This window comes from Hyposmocoma kahamanoa, unplaced genomic scaffold (assembly GCF_003589595.1).
Source record: "Hyposmocoma kahamanoa isolate Upper Pololo Valley unplaced genomic scaffold, ASM358959v1 232, whole genome shotgun sequence".
In the NCBI taxonomy this organism is placed as follows: domain Eukaryota; kingdom Metazoa; phylum Arthropoda; class Insecta; order Lepidoptera; family Cosmopterigidae; genus Hyposmocoma; species Hyposmocoma kahamanoa.
Genome location: NW_020653750.1, coordinates 8,866,166 through 8,883,185, shown reverse-complemented (window position 1 = coordinate 8,883,185; position 17,020 = coordinate 8,866,166). Strand labels below are relative to the sequence as shown.

At 35.9% G+C, this 17,020-nt stretch overlaps 2 protein-coding genes across 4 annotated transcripts in view; one reads left to right on the top strand and one right to left on the bottom strand.

Annotated features, from left to right (window-relative positions):
* Nucleotides 1–10,259, bottom strand: part of LOC113228401 (chondroadherin-like) — a 16,768-nt gene extending 6,509 nt beyond the window's left edge. The window contains exons 1-2 of one of the 3 annotated variants that reach the window (XM_026461684.1): nucleotides 10,215–10,259; nucleotides 965–1,136 (exon numbers count right to left, since the gene is read on the bottom strand). In XM_026461684.1, the coding sequence (XP_026317469.1) occupies nucleotides 965–1,136; nucleotides 10,215–10,244 (202 nt within the window). In that variant the 5' untranslated portion in view covers nucleotides 10,245–10,259. Of the gene's footprint in view, nucleotides 1–964; nucleotides 1,137–1,229; nucleotides 1,373–3,501; nucleotides 3,565–10,214 lie in introns of those variants that run through there. The other 2 variants (XM_026461682.1, XM_026461683.1) reach the window with 2 other exon arrangements.
* Nucleotides 1–13,462, top strand: part of LOC113228400 — a 21,176-nt gene extending 7,714 nt beyond the window's left edge. Inside the window, exons 3-9 of the mRNA XM_026461681.1 lie at nucleotides 1,423–2,199; nucleotides 2,280–2,391; nucleotides 2,481–2,620; nucleotides 5,231–5,395; nucleotides 6,584–6,851; nucleotides 9,558–9,739; nucleotides 10,307–13,462. Coding sequence (XP_026317466.1) covers nucleotides 1,423–2,199; nucleotides 2,280–2,391; nucleotides 2,481–2,620; nucleotides 5,231–5,395; nucleotides 6,584–6,851; nucleotides 9,558–9,739; nucleotides 10,307–10,375 — 1,713 coding nt within the window. The 3' untranslated portion in view covers nucleotides 10,376–13,462. The remainder of the gene's footprint in view (nucleotides 1–1,422; nucleotides 2,200–2,279; nucleotides 2,392–2,480; nucleotides 2,621–5,230; nucleotides 5,396–6,583; nucleotides 6,852–9,557; nucleotides 9,740–10,306) is intronic.
* The last annotated feature ends 3,558 nt before the right edge of the window (nucleotides 13,463–17,020 follow it).

The window sequence follows — 17,020 nt, the reverse complement described above, 5'->3', positions numbered from 1 at the left end:
ATCAATTAATATGGAATTTTATCAATTGTCCGTTACTGTCATGTGTAGATTGTAGATATGACATACCGACTTAGCCTTTACCTCGTTTTAACGATTGTTTTTGGTGTAAACCTATATAAAATGTGTTCGTTGGTTTTGTGTGGTTTCTTAGCTACTAGGTACTGTATTTATAGAGTTCTTACGTTTTCGCGATTTTTACACATTGAAAATGAAAATATTTTTCGGATCTATATCGCGCATATTTGTTTTATCAAACAAACCAAAGTATCGGGCCCTTTACAGGTCCTATGATCAATGCTAATTCCCTGGCAATCTTCGTATGTTTGAAAAAACAAATATAAGAGATTTAGACCCGAAAAAGTACTTTCAATTTCAATATTTTTTTCAATAGTTTTTTTTTTTAGCTTGTGTTCTATACAATACTTTATGGCGTGGTATAAGCTTATCAAAGCCATCATAGATAATAAAATAGATTACCTACATTGAAGCATTAGTCAAACATACTATCAATCAGTTCATAAACAGGACTTGATATAAGAAAAGAATGATAGTTCTAGATTTGGTTCAGACAACATGTACTTTATGTGTCACCAAACATGTAAGCGTCCGGCGTAATCCATTATTCAACATACTTCCACCTAAACTTTCGCATCAATATTAATAATGAGATGTAACGGTTACATTACAATAGTTCTAGTATAACTAAATGATAGTCACATAAGTATAATCGTTCATCTAATAGCAGTTACGTATTTGTTGTGTTTGCGTCATATAATCGTTACTATGCTTCCTGATAGGTACTAAAGATATTGTATTATCTGCTACTTTGTAACTTGTTTACGGAACGATATTGCTTCATCGATATAAAAATCAGTTCTCTACGTGAATGAATTTTGGACACGATGCTACCCTAGGGAAAGCGCATAATGTATTTTTTATAGTCATTAGATGTTATGGGCTTTACCTTTATCTATGGCATTTACTTCCTGCGGCCAACTCGTAATGCTGTCAATGTTACGATGCGAGCAACTGACGACAATTTTGTTATCATCCTTTTGTACATCACAGTGAACGCTTTTTGCGCTGGCCTCTAAACCGCGACACGATGAAACTAGGACACATAGTATTACTAACACCTACAACAAAGAAACACTATTATGCAATAGTTAATCACAAAAATATACAAACAAACACTCTCCCGAACGTCGCACTTGTACGTTTTTACTCACATTTAACACTTTGGAAAGGAACATCTTTATCAAACGCATGAAGGATACTGCAACAATATCTAGCGCGTTATCTTATCACAAACCCTTGATATAACAACACGGTGACAATAAATAAGCGCGTCTCATTGGTTAATGTGGGTTACGTTTTGTAGTACAATAACGGGCCGAAGTTAGTAATTTTTTTTTGTTTTAGGAGGTCTTGAACATCACCGCGAATAAGTTGGAGGAAATAATTAAACCATTCAGCGACTCTGAGTACGACTCTGCGTCAAAACACAAATACGCTGAAGTAGGATCACCTGACTCTACAGAAGAGATGAAAAATATGGAAAGTCGACAGGCTGCAGTCACATTGTTACAAATAAAGAATCACGACCCCTCAAAATACGCGATAAAGACCGAGGAACCTCATATAGTGTTCAACAGCGTGCCGAGTTTACCTCCATCGGAACGAGCAAGAGAGGTGATGCACTGCAATGCTGTCATCGATATTATAAGTAAAGCCGTGGCTGTCGCGCAGAGAGAAAACGAAGAATCTCAAAAATATCCAGCTAATTACGCGGCTGTGATCGATAGGACGCACGCGGCGAATGTAGGCGAAATGAACTACACGCACGAATACACCGAGGACCAGTACAATGCGTACAGCGCACCACACAACCAGGCCAGTCCTGGAAGTAACGAAGATCATGACAAGGAGATGGACCTCTCATTGTACAGTTCCATCAAAAACGAACCAATTGAACAGACTGAGCAAACAGATGCAGAAACTGGCAACTCCTTCTTTCATAGAGCTTTGACACACAAAAAAATTAATTTTGCCGACGAATACAAACAGCATGTGTTTGGTCAAACAGCGGGTAAAACAAAAAATTGTAAAGATAACTCTTCGACATACGAAGACTGCAGTCAGAGCAGTAGTGGGTCAGACCCAGACAGATTGCAAATGGACATATCTCAGATGTCTCAGGTGCGAACTTACACCAATTTCACTAAATGATTACAACTTTTACGTAAATCTGTTCTAGTAAGATTTTTGTAAAATTTCAGGACGATCCGGAAGAAACTCAGTCTGCACGTTCAACACAGTCTTCTCCACAGCCAATACAAGAAAACGAACATGATAAAGAAACACTATGGCAGGCACTGCACAGACAAAACGGTAAACAATGAACCGTGTGGTTATTTTAGAAACTGATAATGACTGACACGTGTATGTAGATGATATTTAAGGGGTTCTTTTTGTTTTAGGTCGAGGCGGGGAAGCAACGCAGCTACTACGGCGACTGATAAACAGCAAACATTTAGGCATGACTGTTTCACCATTACGGGCCTCTACGTCACCACTGGCTAGTTCTATGCCCCAACCACCCAACGGCGCCGTTTCACCGGTCAGTGTTTACTTATTCTATTATATCGAGTTATTGAGTTTTCGCGATTGTTACACATAGGAAACGAAACTATTTTTCCGGATTGAAATCACGTACATTTGTTTTTTCCAAACAAACCAACGTTTCGGGCCCTTAACAGGTCCCATGGTCACGGTTGACATTCTATAGTGTATATCACTTTATATTATTTCTAGTTTTTATATTATCTATAGTTACACGGTACTCATGCGGTGCTTACTGAAAAATGGAAAAATATATTGCACTGTTAATACAATAGTGTATTAACTCTAAAAGTGTATTTTTTTAGAATCGATGAAAAACTAATTACTTCTTTCTCGTGAAAGGTTATTAAAAAGTATGTATAAGTTAAAGTTTATTACATACATCTAAAAAATGTCCTATTTGCCAAATATATTTACAAATAAAAAGGAAAAAATAATTTAATATTTTTGAGTACTGTTTTTTAGGACTGTTTTGTTCAGAACTAGCTCACGAAAAGTTTGTCTCATTTTGAATTAAGTAGATATTATATTTTAATTGTTTCTTACAATATTGTAACGACGGTTTTATTGACGCGTAGAGAATCAAATTTTACGTTCAGCAATAGTATAATCTTGAATTTCACATATTTTTAGTTACAACACTATTGTAATAGCAGTGAGATATGTCTGAAACACTGTAACTTGTTTGATACGTAATCATACTTATTATCGGCAGTGCTTTTTTATTATATTAAATATGTGTCTTCACATTTTACCACACGAGATATACATTTAACGTAAATACAAATAAGTAAAATAGTTTTCTTCCGTTACATATTTAGCGTGTAAACCATGTGACATTGAATGACAAATTAGGAAGCCAATAAAAAGTGTTCTTACCTCAATAGTGCTTCTATCCCTTTTCCAGCACATGAAATTTCGAACCATAATATACAATATAGCTTTGTTTATTGCAAATTTATGGTCACTGCCGACGTCAATATTTCTCAAAGAAGGGAATAAGTGACTTTATGTCATACATTCTATAAACTGACGTGACTGAGGTGGCCTGAAGGCCTTCAAAGCTTCACTCAGTAGAGCGAAGAAAAACTAGGAAACTTATAGTCCAATGGTCAGTCAACGTATTTGGCTTTTGCCTTGATATCTTAGAAATTTTTACGACAAAAGAGTAGAGAGTACCGGCAAGATTCCTTTAGATTTACCGTTTAAATTTGTGATTTCAGTTTTTGTGAAATAAAAACCGATAAAATCGTATACTCGGTGCTGATTACAGTGCTTAGTTATGCGCCCGTCGTTCGTGACTGAGAATACAAAGAAGTGTACACATGCAAATGTCTTTGTTATACATATAAATTTGCCCTGTTATTGAGCCGTGAAAAACACCTTGAGATGACGCACTACCTATTGACATGTTAGTGTGCTAAAAATACTACTTTTAATTCTACTTTTTTGTAAATCAATGCGAGCTCAGTAGTTGTATTTATGTACACAGCGGTTGAGAACGTGATACACCGTGCATAAATTAAGTTCTTTTCTAAAGAAAATTCATCTTTTAGCTATGAGTGTCGTTGCTTATACTCTTTTCAGATGAATAATGTTTTCCACAAGGTGATTAAGAGCGCCTGCTCTTGTTATTATATTTTGTGTTATGTTTGCTTTCCACGACAAGATAAACTAGTTTATTATCTGTGTATCTTATCTGTATTACTTTTTCGCCCGGCGCTCAAACTTGTGTACTAAAATTTCCTTAAAATTTTAAAAGATTTTGCGAAACTTAATAAAATAGAACTATAAGTGGTAAACGACTCTATGTTCAAGGGAAATAAATTTGCGAATTTGGTGCAATTCCAAAATTACAATCATTAGTAATGAAAAATCTCATATCTTTCTATATTAATAATTTTGGAGTAGTAGAGCTCCATGTGAAAGAGTTCGTCCACGGAAGGACTGCCACCATACTTATTTCTGCCGCCAAGCAGTATTGTGAGCAATACTGCGTTCCGGTTTTGAAGGGGTGCTGGCGAAATTACAGGCACATGGGACTTGTCAACTTATGTCTCAAGGTGACGGGCGCAGTGCAGTGCCCCTCTGATTTTTGCGTTTTAAAGCTCTGCGTAGCACTGCCCCTGTCATGGACAGGCATGTCGCTTACCACCAGGTTCACGACTTGTTCGTCTCGTCACTTCATATCATAAAAAAATGACTAATGACTTACAACAACAATACAACTGAATTGTATGGTATCTGAGTGAATTAAAACTCACCGAACTGCAATTTTAGCATAGGTAAACACTGACGTAATGTATAATATTATATTATACATATTATATTTATGTCCCCAAAAAAACAAAATTTTGCTAATTGCGGCCGTCAACCTTCTGAGATGGAACTTCGCTCAATCCATAAAGACGTACGTTCCCCGTCAGGTTCACTTCAGTGGTTGCATTTTTTGTACTACTTTGTAGGCACGCACATAATGTAGATATGTGTGTAAAAAATGTACTACATGGATTCTGCACCAAGTCTCATATTAATAATAATACATTGAACTGCGGAAGTGGTAAGACATCGAGGCCGATAATATTCTTATCAACGACTGTTGTTCCAGAACGGCGAATGGCAAGGATCAGGTCGAGGTGGCGGCGTTGGCGGTGTCGGTACCGCTCGCAGGAAACAGAGCTTCCCAGCGCGTGCGCACCCCGCACCGCCACACGAGCCCACGCAGACGTTGCAATCAGCTACGTGGCCGCCACATCAATCCGCTTCGGAGAACGTAAGTTTCTTTGAAGTGCAATCGACGTCTGGTAATCTGTTTAGAGTGAGCCCCGTAACCACAATTGACACGTCATATTGACACCTAGAAACGGTCAATTTCAGCTGACCATTATTATAGAATATAGGAGTTATGATTGAGGGAAAGACAAAAGGAAAATGAAAGAGGTGAAGACCAAGAACAGCGTACAGTGAACAAATAAAGAAAACGCCAAAGTAAGCAGCTAAAAAGAGGTCAAGGACCTGACTATGAACTATGAGGAGTGGCGGAAGCTACACCGACAAGAGCCTGGCTCTGACTAGAATGATAATAATATAGAAATAATTCTCAAACATGATCGGAAAAGTTTGCATATTATAAAAAAAAATTAACCCACAAATCTCTTTCTTCGTCAATCTTTGTATTCATTCATAATCATAACAAAACTAGTGGAGCTATTTCACAAAAATCTCAATAAATACATTTGATCGAAAACCTACATCTGCATCAGTTGTGATACCTGTAGTGAGAAGGTTATTCAAAAAACTCTCATTAGATGACAGTAGCGGCGTAGAGTTCCGAAAGCCAGTACAAAGATCTATAACAAAAACACAGGAGTATTTCGATGGCTCGGTAGCTGGATCCGTAGCTCAGTTGGTAAGAGCAATGCCACGGTGCGGCATGGACGTGGGTTCAAGTCCCACCGGGTTGACAAAAATGTTTCTGTGTGTTCGGTCTTTGTGTTCATAATTATAACAAAACTAGTGGAGTTATTTCTCAAAAAGTCTAAATAAATAACCCACAAAGTTTTCCATTTATGGAGCGTGCAACTCTGCCGGCAGTTATCGCGTAACATACATACAAAAGACAGTCCAATTAGCAATCTTCTTCATGTTTTGAAGACAGTTAAAAATGACGTTTTGAAATGACAGTTTTTACACGAATTAATTTCAATTTGGGTATAAAACGTTTTGAGTTTCTTAATTATTTGCTACCTTTTCAAGTCGATCGGTCTATAGGCAATGCTCAATTAATAAAATAATGATAACAACATACTTTAAAAACAGCCAATAAAATAGACGAAAGTCCTTTTTTTTACAATTTTCATTTTATTTTCTCGCCCGTAATAATGCACTATTATAGAGATTTAAGAGTCGTTTTTGAAAAGCAAAACCCAGCTTTAACTCGGCCTTATCGCATTTTTTTCAGCAAGAGCCTATGGAGACCACAGCAGGGACGGGTAGCAACGCCGGAGCCGGCAGTCGAGGCTCGGGTCCTCGCGTGGAATTGTCCTGCAGCAACTGCGGCACGCACACGACGACGATCTGGCGGCGCGACGCGCGCGGCGAGATGGTCTGCAACGCCTGCGGCCTGTACTACAAGCTGCACGGCGTGCCGCGCCCTACCGCCATGCGCCGCGACACAATCCACACGCGTCGCCGTCGTCCGCGGCACGACCCCAAGCACGCGCGCAACAGTCAGTATACACTCTAGTACCAATAAAGGCTTAAGAGTCTATACTGCCTCAAATGGCTTTTTAAAAAATTTGTTTGATTCCGCATAACAGTGAAAGTGTTGAATTAATCACTTTGGAAAAAATATATAAAATCGAGGATATACACCGAGTAGTACATGATGTGAAAAAAAAAACTTTACAAGAAAAACGCTGTATTCAATAGGTACTCTACCAATACCAGTGATTTTTTTTATATCAACTGAACTAAATAGGATACTAAGCGCCCAGTTACACGAGATGAAAGCTTTCGCGCGGTGACCGCATGTACATTAGTACCGAAACTGAATTATATTTACTAGGCAACAACATTTAAATTCCTCTGAATAATACAACAGCGCCGTCGCCGCGCGGCCGCCGAGTAGACCAAATTCAAGCCAGACTCCTCTCTATGCCTGAGACGCTCATTTAAGTTAAAACTTAAATGGTAAATAAATAGAGCGTATTTTGCGACGACAGTTAGACGCACGCGACCACTGTGCGTCGGCCGCGCGGGGTGAGTGCGATGAAATTCGTGTCGAATAAATGCGCCTGTATAGTATATGATATACATTTTTCAAATGGCTTAAATTTCTTTTGTAAAAAGTTAAATTCAGAAATAAAGCCAGTAAAGCCGGCAATGACCGCTCGACCCAAGCAAAATGAACCGTACTATTACAGAAAAGCTTTGAATTCCAGATGAGGTAGTGTCGACTCTTAAGTAAATATAAGTAAACAAACATCAGTTCTCATTTGGTTAACCGATCAAATACAATATTTAGTAGTGAGTTTCATACGTCGTATTATTGCTGTACTCTTTAATTTAGTCGCATGTTATTGGCTTTCATCTTTTTAAAGGCTGTATTTTGGGTTGTTTATTGTAGGAAGTGATCCGTGCTATTAAACATCTTTATTTAAATATCATATTTCGTCGGCTTAGTGCAAGAAGTCATTAATTGCCATATAATTTATATGTTTCGCGATAACTCCGGATTTGGTGGTATGATTTTGATGATCCTTTTTTTTTGTTAGAAAGAGGGCGCCTCAGATTTTTTCATATTTCAGTTGACACCGCGAACTAAGTAGAGGTGGGTGATAAATAACGTCACGATGAAAAAAATCACGATGATCCGCCAGTACGATCAAACAGTATCGTCGTGTCTCGTTCCGAAGGAACGACGTTCCAAAGTCAGTCAGGTGTTCCTCCGTTCCAATAGCTATCCCCGTCACTCATATCACGACATACGTATTTGATACAATGCGCGATCTCCGTTCCGTGGTGACTGAGCGCGCCACTCGTTGTAGTTCTCTTCAAATCGGGCCATTTCGGCGATGGGAGTGAATGAGATACGATGACTTTCTTTGCTCACTCACGAGGGTCATAGGTGTTTATTACTACTAGAAAGGGCGGATGAAAAAATCTGCAGCAGTTACTATAAACCTACTCGTATTTATGAACAAAGTAAAATATTTTTGTATAGTTTTATTATAGGAAGAGTTGGTATTTTATATTTATGTACAATCTACTTTGTGTATTCTACTAGAAATATAATTACATTACACTTTATTGCTATTTTTAACAATCCAAAGATTCGCATTAAATAAGTAACAAACAAAATTACATTAAATACAAAATCAACTTTTTGAATGGAATTGAAACTTATTACAAAGGGAGTAAAAACTTAAATCATTTTATAAAAAACGGCTATAAGTATTAGAAAGAAGCCGCTGGCTAAAACCGTATATCGTGATGTAAGTTATAGGCGTGACAAGGTCACGGAAGTAGCAGTCGTGACAATATCACGATGATTTATCACCGTGATTTTTTTGGAACCGGATCGACAGTCACGGCGGTAGAAATGTAACGCTATGTCGCCCTTCCCGCTTGCCGCTCTTCACCCCCGGACATATCCATAGTCACTACTTACTACGAATTTTCTTAACTTAGCTTTGCATGCTACTATGTGAGCTAAGTTAGCTAGCTTTGTTCGCTGTGTGGCCTGCGCTTACTTAATTTTGGTGTGCTGTATTATTTAAATACTGTCCATGAAAGGGTTAAAGAAACAGGAATCAAGCACGTCAGTGATAAAATTATAACTCCCTACTACAAGTTTCATCGTACAATCTAATTGTTGTATAGTGTTTCAGTTATACTTGTACTGCTCTTTTGCATTCACTACTCGTATCCTGATTTACCTTTCGACTTTGCGATATCGCGAACTCAGTGGATCCCCTGCCCTGTGAATCCTGTACATTCAGCTGTTTGTAGAATATTAACAACCTCTCAGGACTATATTACTAACATGATAAACAAGTTTTGTTCCATGACTTTTTACAAGATGTTATAAATTACCAAAAATAACCCTTTTTTATTTGGGAGTAAGGTAAGTTTAAACGTACAGACGTCATCCTTGATACAGGACCCCCACCTCCGCTCCTGCGTTTTGCATCGGACTGGTATTTTTCTTTTTTTACCGCACAGAGTTATCACCGTTTCGAGCGATCTATTCAAATATTTTAATTTTTGTACAGAAGTAAAATCTGATGAATTATTGAAAGATATGGAACAAAAGTTGTTTGTTAACAATGTTAGTAATATAGATCTGCAAGCTTTGCTGTTATTTTACAAATTTAACGTGGTATATTTTGCGAAAAAATTGTGTAATATGCATAAATATCATATTGCGACAGAATCTCGTCGCGGTGGCAACACGTGTGCAGAACAAGCTACTGCGGGCGAACAAGCAGCCTCTGGCACGACGGAGTCTGGCGCCGAGGAGGCCGTACTGGCCGCACTGCGCAGGCAACTGCAACCGCACCTGCTCGCCGCGCTGCACGCGCAGAACACGCGACTGCACGCTACCACCGATCAGGTAGGACACGGCCAGAGATACACAAAATCTATCAAAATTAACCCTTACGTCTTTTGCATAACGTTTACATTTGTATATGGTTGTGAACAAAATGATTTTTTGTATTGAAAAGTAAGTGCGCATTTGACATCCATCTTACTTTATGGAAAGTGAAGATGAAGTGGACGATGGAGCACGCATACCTAAATAATACCTATTCACTCTCGCTTTGAAAAGAATAACATAGACTTTCTGAAAAAATTACTGTTTCTGGAATCCTTTTCTGTTATGGGAATGGCTGCTAAATATACAGAAATTGTAAAAATTCTTCATTGAAAATGAACCTCACGTCGTCGTCGCCATTACGCAGATTTAATTCGGAATTGCTTATTGCCTGGAAAGGTTTATTGATTTATGAACCAGCCTTAAAACTAGTTGAAATTATAAGGCTCCAATTTATTTATTACATAAAAAAACTATCACAATCAACACTAACCTTAGGACGTAAATCAACGCACGTATCCATTTACATTGAATTTTAAATTGAATACACCCATACACTGTTCAATTCACACAATTATTTTTTAGGCTCCAGAGTACGACGAGGCGCCATTAAACCTGGTAGCAAGTCACGTAGCTGCGGAGGAGACGCACTGACTGCCCACTGCGCACGCGCCGACGGGACCCGACGACCTCCGTAACGTACCCCATTGATAATTGACCCTGATTATTTACAGGCCACCTACTTGGTACTGGCGCGCACGGAGATTTTCTATTAAGTTCGTTTTTGTATTATTGTACAGACCAATCGCCTATATGTTATATGCGGTGTGACGCATACATTTATGTATTGTTGGTAGTAACCATAAACGGTTACTATGGCAACTGACAGTTGAGAGACATTTGACGTAAATCGTTACTGTATTGTTGGTTTCATTTGTTAGTCGATCGATTTGTAAGTGTTTTTTGACTATAAATCGAGATACCGTCACGACGTCGAGGTCGACGATGAAGCAAGTTACCCAGAAGTTGGATTTTACGCTACAAAATGCGTCGTTATCATAACTAACGCATTTGCATTTCGGTAACTTCCGACATATTAGCACCTAAAGTTTTATTGTCACATAAGAACGTCACTACGCTGATTTTGCTAACACAGATTGGAGGGGATCCCAGATACGTTAATAACTCAATTTCGCTAGAAAGTCGATTACGTTAGTTATGATAAGCTTCCATTTATACCAGAATCTCCTTATTACAAATAAAGTTTCTTTTTTTGCAATGACGAGATATCATGAAAATACAATTATAGGCACTTTACACAGTATAACACCACATCTACCGAAATTTCGACTGCGTATTGTCAACTCTTACATGTCTTTCAAGACCTTAGCCTTGCAGACATTTTTAAGGAATCTTTTTTCGTCATACAGAGTGTAATTTCGCAGTGTCCGCTAGACCTTCATCACCGCCGACACATCCAAATGACGTTCACGAATCGTAACTGCCTGTACGTGGGATGAATTAATATCGTTCAATGAACACATCGTAAATGCTATTTGGACGTGTCCAGGTTGGACGAATCGAATTTAATCAACGAATTCGTCAGGTAGCTTCTAACTCGGCTATTGAAATTCACTCTGTATTAAGACGCATTGATTAAAAACTAAGCTACTAGTTTTTTTTAACATTCAAATGAAATTTGTTTAATGAACTACTTTAGTAATGCAATAAGCTCCGTTTCGTACATGGAGTTTTTAATATGGATTAAATATTTTTTTAATAATGGGTTACGAAACAGTGAAGGAAAAATCTTCTTTCGTAACAAGTTATGAAAAACAGTTTCGTAGATGGACCAAAGGTATCTCATCTTTTCTATCGTGATATATTTAATTATGTATTGACAATATTTTCGATATCAGGTTTGGATAGTTAGACAAATTACACCTTAGTGTATTTTTGTCCTTGTAATATTGATTTCAGTAAATTGCGGGTCCCCAAAAATATATTACAAAAACCAGAACAGTTCATGTCTTTGGTCAGTTCCAAATAGTAAACCCGAAACTTAATTAATTGCCAATTGCATTATTTTGACATATAAATATTTAAAAAATCGAACCTGTTCTCCGCTCATTTATTGTCAATTTGATCTAAGAATCTCGAGGCAAAACTGTACATGCATTGGTAATAATTGTTTAGAACTTGAGAATCTATAGTGATAAAATGGCCAGTGTATGCAGAGCATAATAGAACAGGAACATTTTAATTCGTGACTCGAATATTATTTTGAAAACACAGAGCATTATCATGACTTTTACTCAATATTTACTAAGTAATATGTAATGAAATTTCATGTATTTATGGTCAATAGCGTTATTTACGTTGAACATCGTAGGACATCCCATTGTAATTCGTGCCTTGAACTAAAGATTGCATTTTTAATACATAACTAATGCTAAAAATATTTCTATTAACAACAATTACAAAAATTACAGCAAAAAACATGTTACATTATGACAGAAAAAATCGGGACAGTTCGTTGGGGAACAACGTAAATAACCTCAGGAATTTACTTAAAATGTTTTATAAGTGATCAATCGCTTTCGTGACAGATTTCAATAGAACCCTGTTTGTTCATGCTGTTAATTTTTTGCCTATTTACTGTAACGTTAAGGTCAGACGTTGGTAGTGACGAAATGTGTTCCCTACTGAGTGACTTAAGATCACATGTTAGATACGCAACAGGTTTCATCTATGGCGTTGACTTTGTACGCTCATATGTAAATGTAAAGAAACGTGACTGTTCTAAAAGTTGTGCGCTATATGCTTTATACCCTAGAAGCCATAAAATTATTTTTCAGTTTTCCACAAACAAGCAATTTGAAAACATACATACACATTGTTCTGTTGTAGAATAAAAAATAAATTACTACACAAATCAAATCCCTATTGAAATGTAAAAAAGGTTAAGCACTATTTTTAGACCTGTCAAACAATTTATTTCTAGAAATGAATCTCAAGAGAATGAATACAAATAAATAAGTTTAAATTGCGATGTGTAAACAAATTGATCTGAATTATTTTTTATGTGTTGGTAGTACGTTCGATTGTGAATTTAGTGCGGCTACGCCATTTAATCACTTTGAATATTAATTGTCGATAAGATAGCTGTCATAAAGTATGATAATAAAGAACGTTTTCTGCACTATGATATGATATGACTATACGATGCTAAAACATACTTTGTTAGCGGTTTAGTAACCTAGTTCCACATGCAGCCTAATGTAAACTATATAATAGTTTGTGCACCGATGTCCAGCCGTGTCGAACTCACTGTCGTGCATTAACTAAAACGAGGCTATGTGACAAAATAATTTTTAAGATATCATATAAAAACTATAACCCAGTTTTAGAATATTGAAATTTTTTCAAGATATCATTCGTTTCGATATATCCAATCGTTAACTAACTTTAATTGTTTTGAAATAGAGAATTTTGATCTCTATCTTATGCTGTTTAAAACGGATATTTGACCCCATGTCACTTCGCCGCGCTTTAGTGGACGGCATCTCTATATACCACATTTTGTCAATACCAATAGGTATCTTTCAATAACGCAGTATTGCAGAATATTACTGTTATGCATTGAGCGCACAGCGACGAGCAGGGCAAGCAATTATCGTGAATGAAGAATCCATTTTCTTACATATTAACAAAAAAGAATTAACGAAAAACGATAGGCACTTTATTCACGATAAAGTTTCGCTTGCTCTGCTCGTCTCTGTACGCTTCTTAGTTCAAAATCGTAGTATTTCAATACCGCGTTAATGTATAAAACAGGAAAATAACTACGAAAACTTTTAATGCGAAGTAATCATCAATTGATAGGAACAAGGTGTAACTTCACGTGTGGACAAAATTGGCACCCAAACACGTTTGTGCATAGTACGGAAAACGCTCTCATACTGATTTTTAAGCCTTGCCTTAAAATGCTCTCTTGACATTGATGATATTATAATATTAACGGTTACCTATTGCAGGAAGCGAGTATTCGTTTAGGTTTAGGTCGAGTAAGATATTGTAAATTTTATTTTACTTAGTAGTAACAGTAAATTTAAATTCATTAAATTATAGTAATCTAATTTATTTCCCATTTCGGTCAGTATTTACGATGTAAGTATTTTTTATAATATGTCTTGCAAGTATTTTCTTTATATAAGGATATAAAACGTGTTATGATATGAAGCAATAATGAGAAACAAGTCTATATAAAAAAACCTCCAATTATTAATGTAAGAGACGAATAGCAATACAGTTGAACAATAATTTGATTCAAGATAATAATAGCATCATTGACATTATACTAAGGATGTAATAGTTCATTTAACACGTAGTATGTGCAGATGTGATCGCATTAATCCATTACGATTTTGGCATTATTATATTAATAGATATTATTTATAAACATTTATTTTAGTAACTCCATGTGTATATAACATGTGGATATGGTATTTTGGGCATTTTCGGTTAATAACGTAAATGACAACTTTTAACCAAAACATTAGTGGCATTATTTGAGAAAATTAATTTTCACCGGATTCACCTCAGTTGTGGTCAGTGTTTATTTATGTGTATTAATAACAAAAAGCATTTAATATCTCCATTTCCTTTACTAGGCTGTTTTGTTATTGCTTCCGACTTCTACTTATGAACCCTTCGATCACCGTCCTTTACTAAATCCTACTTAATTTAGTGATAATTTTATTTTTTTTTTGTTATGGAAATCCCACGGGCCAGTAAAGTACTACAGTCTATGAGACAAATGTGATAACGTTAGCTACTTATACTAGTAATGCTGCCGCAGCCGTAATCGACGCGTGCGGCAGCCACGAGTGCATTCTACGAAATGCACGTGATTTTGTTGCAGCTAAATATACAGTAATAGTATCACGTATCTATGCGTCAAGCTTATCGTATTAAAAGCTTTAAACTCGAGATTATTTATTCTTTATTATTGGGATCACTGTATGTATAGTAAATCATCAATTAGTAGTGTAATCTTTTTAAGAAGCAGTCTACCTTGACAATAAAGTTTCGTAACATTTAACGTGTAAAAATCTCAAGTAATATTCTCAAAAGTTCGCTCTCTATCGTTCAGCATATTAGCTCTCTGTACTATGATATTAAATTGAAATTAACCATTTATTGTTAAGTGAGATTTGCACGTAAATATGCATATTTTTCTAAATGATATCTTCGAGTATATGCGGATATTACAAATGCCCGTCAATCCAATTGATTGGATTATAAAGAAACTTAGTGTTTCATGTATCGCATATGAAAGTAGGCTGAAGTATCTCCACTAACGTTGCTGCTAGCAGTAGTGATACAGTATTATTTTACTCTGTACATTTGTCTTAGGTTTATTATTTTTTATAATTACGTAGCTGTAATTAGATGACGTCCGAATTCATTATTGTTTAGTTACGATTTTTTTCTGTACTGTATAACCTCACTCAATGTTTCCTACTTACGTATAATTTGTGGTCTTTAGTACCTATTTATTTTCTGAACAGGGATTGTCTTTAACAGAAATCGTCTCTTTCAAGTTACACCCGTGATCTTCCAATTTGGTTATTTATTAATGTTTAGGTTAATTTATGGATATTATTATTTTTAAGTCGATGAACAAAGTATATCGATGTTTAGTTACTAACAAACCGGTTGTGTTGTGTGTGCTTACGCTCTAACAAGCATGTGTTTGCAGTTTCGTGTAGTTTTGTCTCTTCTCCATGTAGGGTTGTAGACAGTGTACCAATTATTTTGTGTTTCGTAATTTATGCTGAAATATTGTCTCCATAGTTTTCTGTCTCAAAAATGTATGATGTTCATACTCATATTTAGTATATTATAGTATCTGTGGTATGGTATACAATTAAGTGTATTTCTAACGGCAGCTTAATGAATAAACCGATAAAATAAATAAATGTTAAGATCCCAGAAAATAACAATTTATATAGCCCTCAAATAAATTCCATTGGAAATACATCTAGCGAAGACTGACGAATGATCTTTCAAATAATGATAATTCGTACGAAAATCCATGTATAAATAAACTAAAATGTGATATATATGTTTGATGATAATGTATGTTTCCGAAAAGCAATAAAGTATGTGATAAGTGTATGAGCAATGTGCTTCGTATGCAAATCTCAGGTATATTCTGAGTATATGACTAATGTTGTCAATTAAAAGTGTTACGTGACTTTGAATGATTGAACACACAATAAAAAATACATCGAAGTTATACAAATGACAATTATTTACGATAATGATCAATACTTTATTATAATATAATTTCATTTTCCTTATTAAAAGAAGTAGTAAATAACGTTCTGTTTGGTAATATTGGGAGTTCGGTCGTTCAGAGTCCTAATTCCAACATTGTCGCAGATATTATAAGTTGTTTTTTTATTCAGAGGCTTGTTCGAATTGTGGCGTTCTCTTTCTTTCAAATCGCATCGTAATAAGTAAGAAAGAGAAAGGGACATCGAAGCGCTGAATATCAATTGATATTAAGAATTCATAAATATTGTATGATACTTCATAATTAATCTATCAGAAACTGGTTGGTCACACATTTAGAAATACGTATATTCTTCTATACGCGTAACTTTCACTTGTGTGTTATGTAATATCTAAGTAATTGTAGACAAATTACATAATCTGTAATTACGTTGCAGCTACTCTTAAAAACTGAATAGCATTGTAGTTATTAATGATAACAAAAGCAATAATTATGCGACTATAGGAAAGCTTAAAGGACCATTGTTAATTGTTGTCGTCAAATTACCTAAATGTATGTATTTATTGTAAGTTTCAGCATAAATTATCCGAATGAGATTGTTTCAAGTGAAGTGGCCGGAATACTCATTGTGAAAACATTAATTATTGTTGTATAGATGATAAATAATGTGACTTACGCAGGGATGGATACTTAAATTATTAAAATTTTAACTGATATATTGGCTATGTAGTGAGTAGAATATTTTTTTACAAATAAATTATAGCAGCTACGCTTTTGTTTTCTTTCTTTTGTTTCTCCTTGGCCAAAATTTAGCTTTGCGCTTGTTTCTGCGTGGACATTAAAACATAAGATCATTGGTAAAACATCGTTATAGCTACAAATAACTTCGCCATAACGACGAAATTCACTTTTTTACGACACGAACCGACTAAATAGCTCTATAGGTTCTTGACATTCAAAAATAGCGCCGCGGAATACGCTTGTTTCAGCGTGGA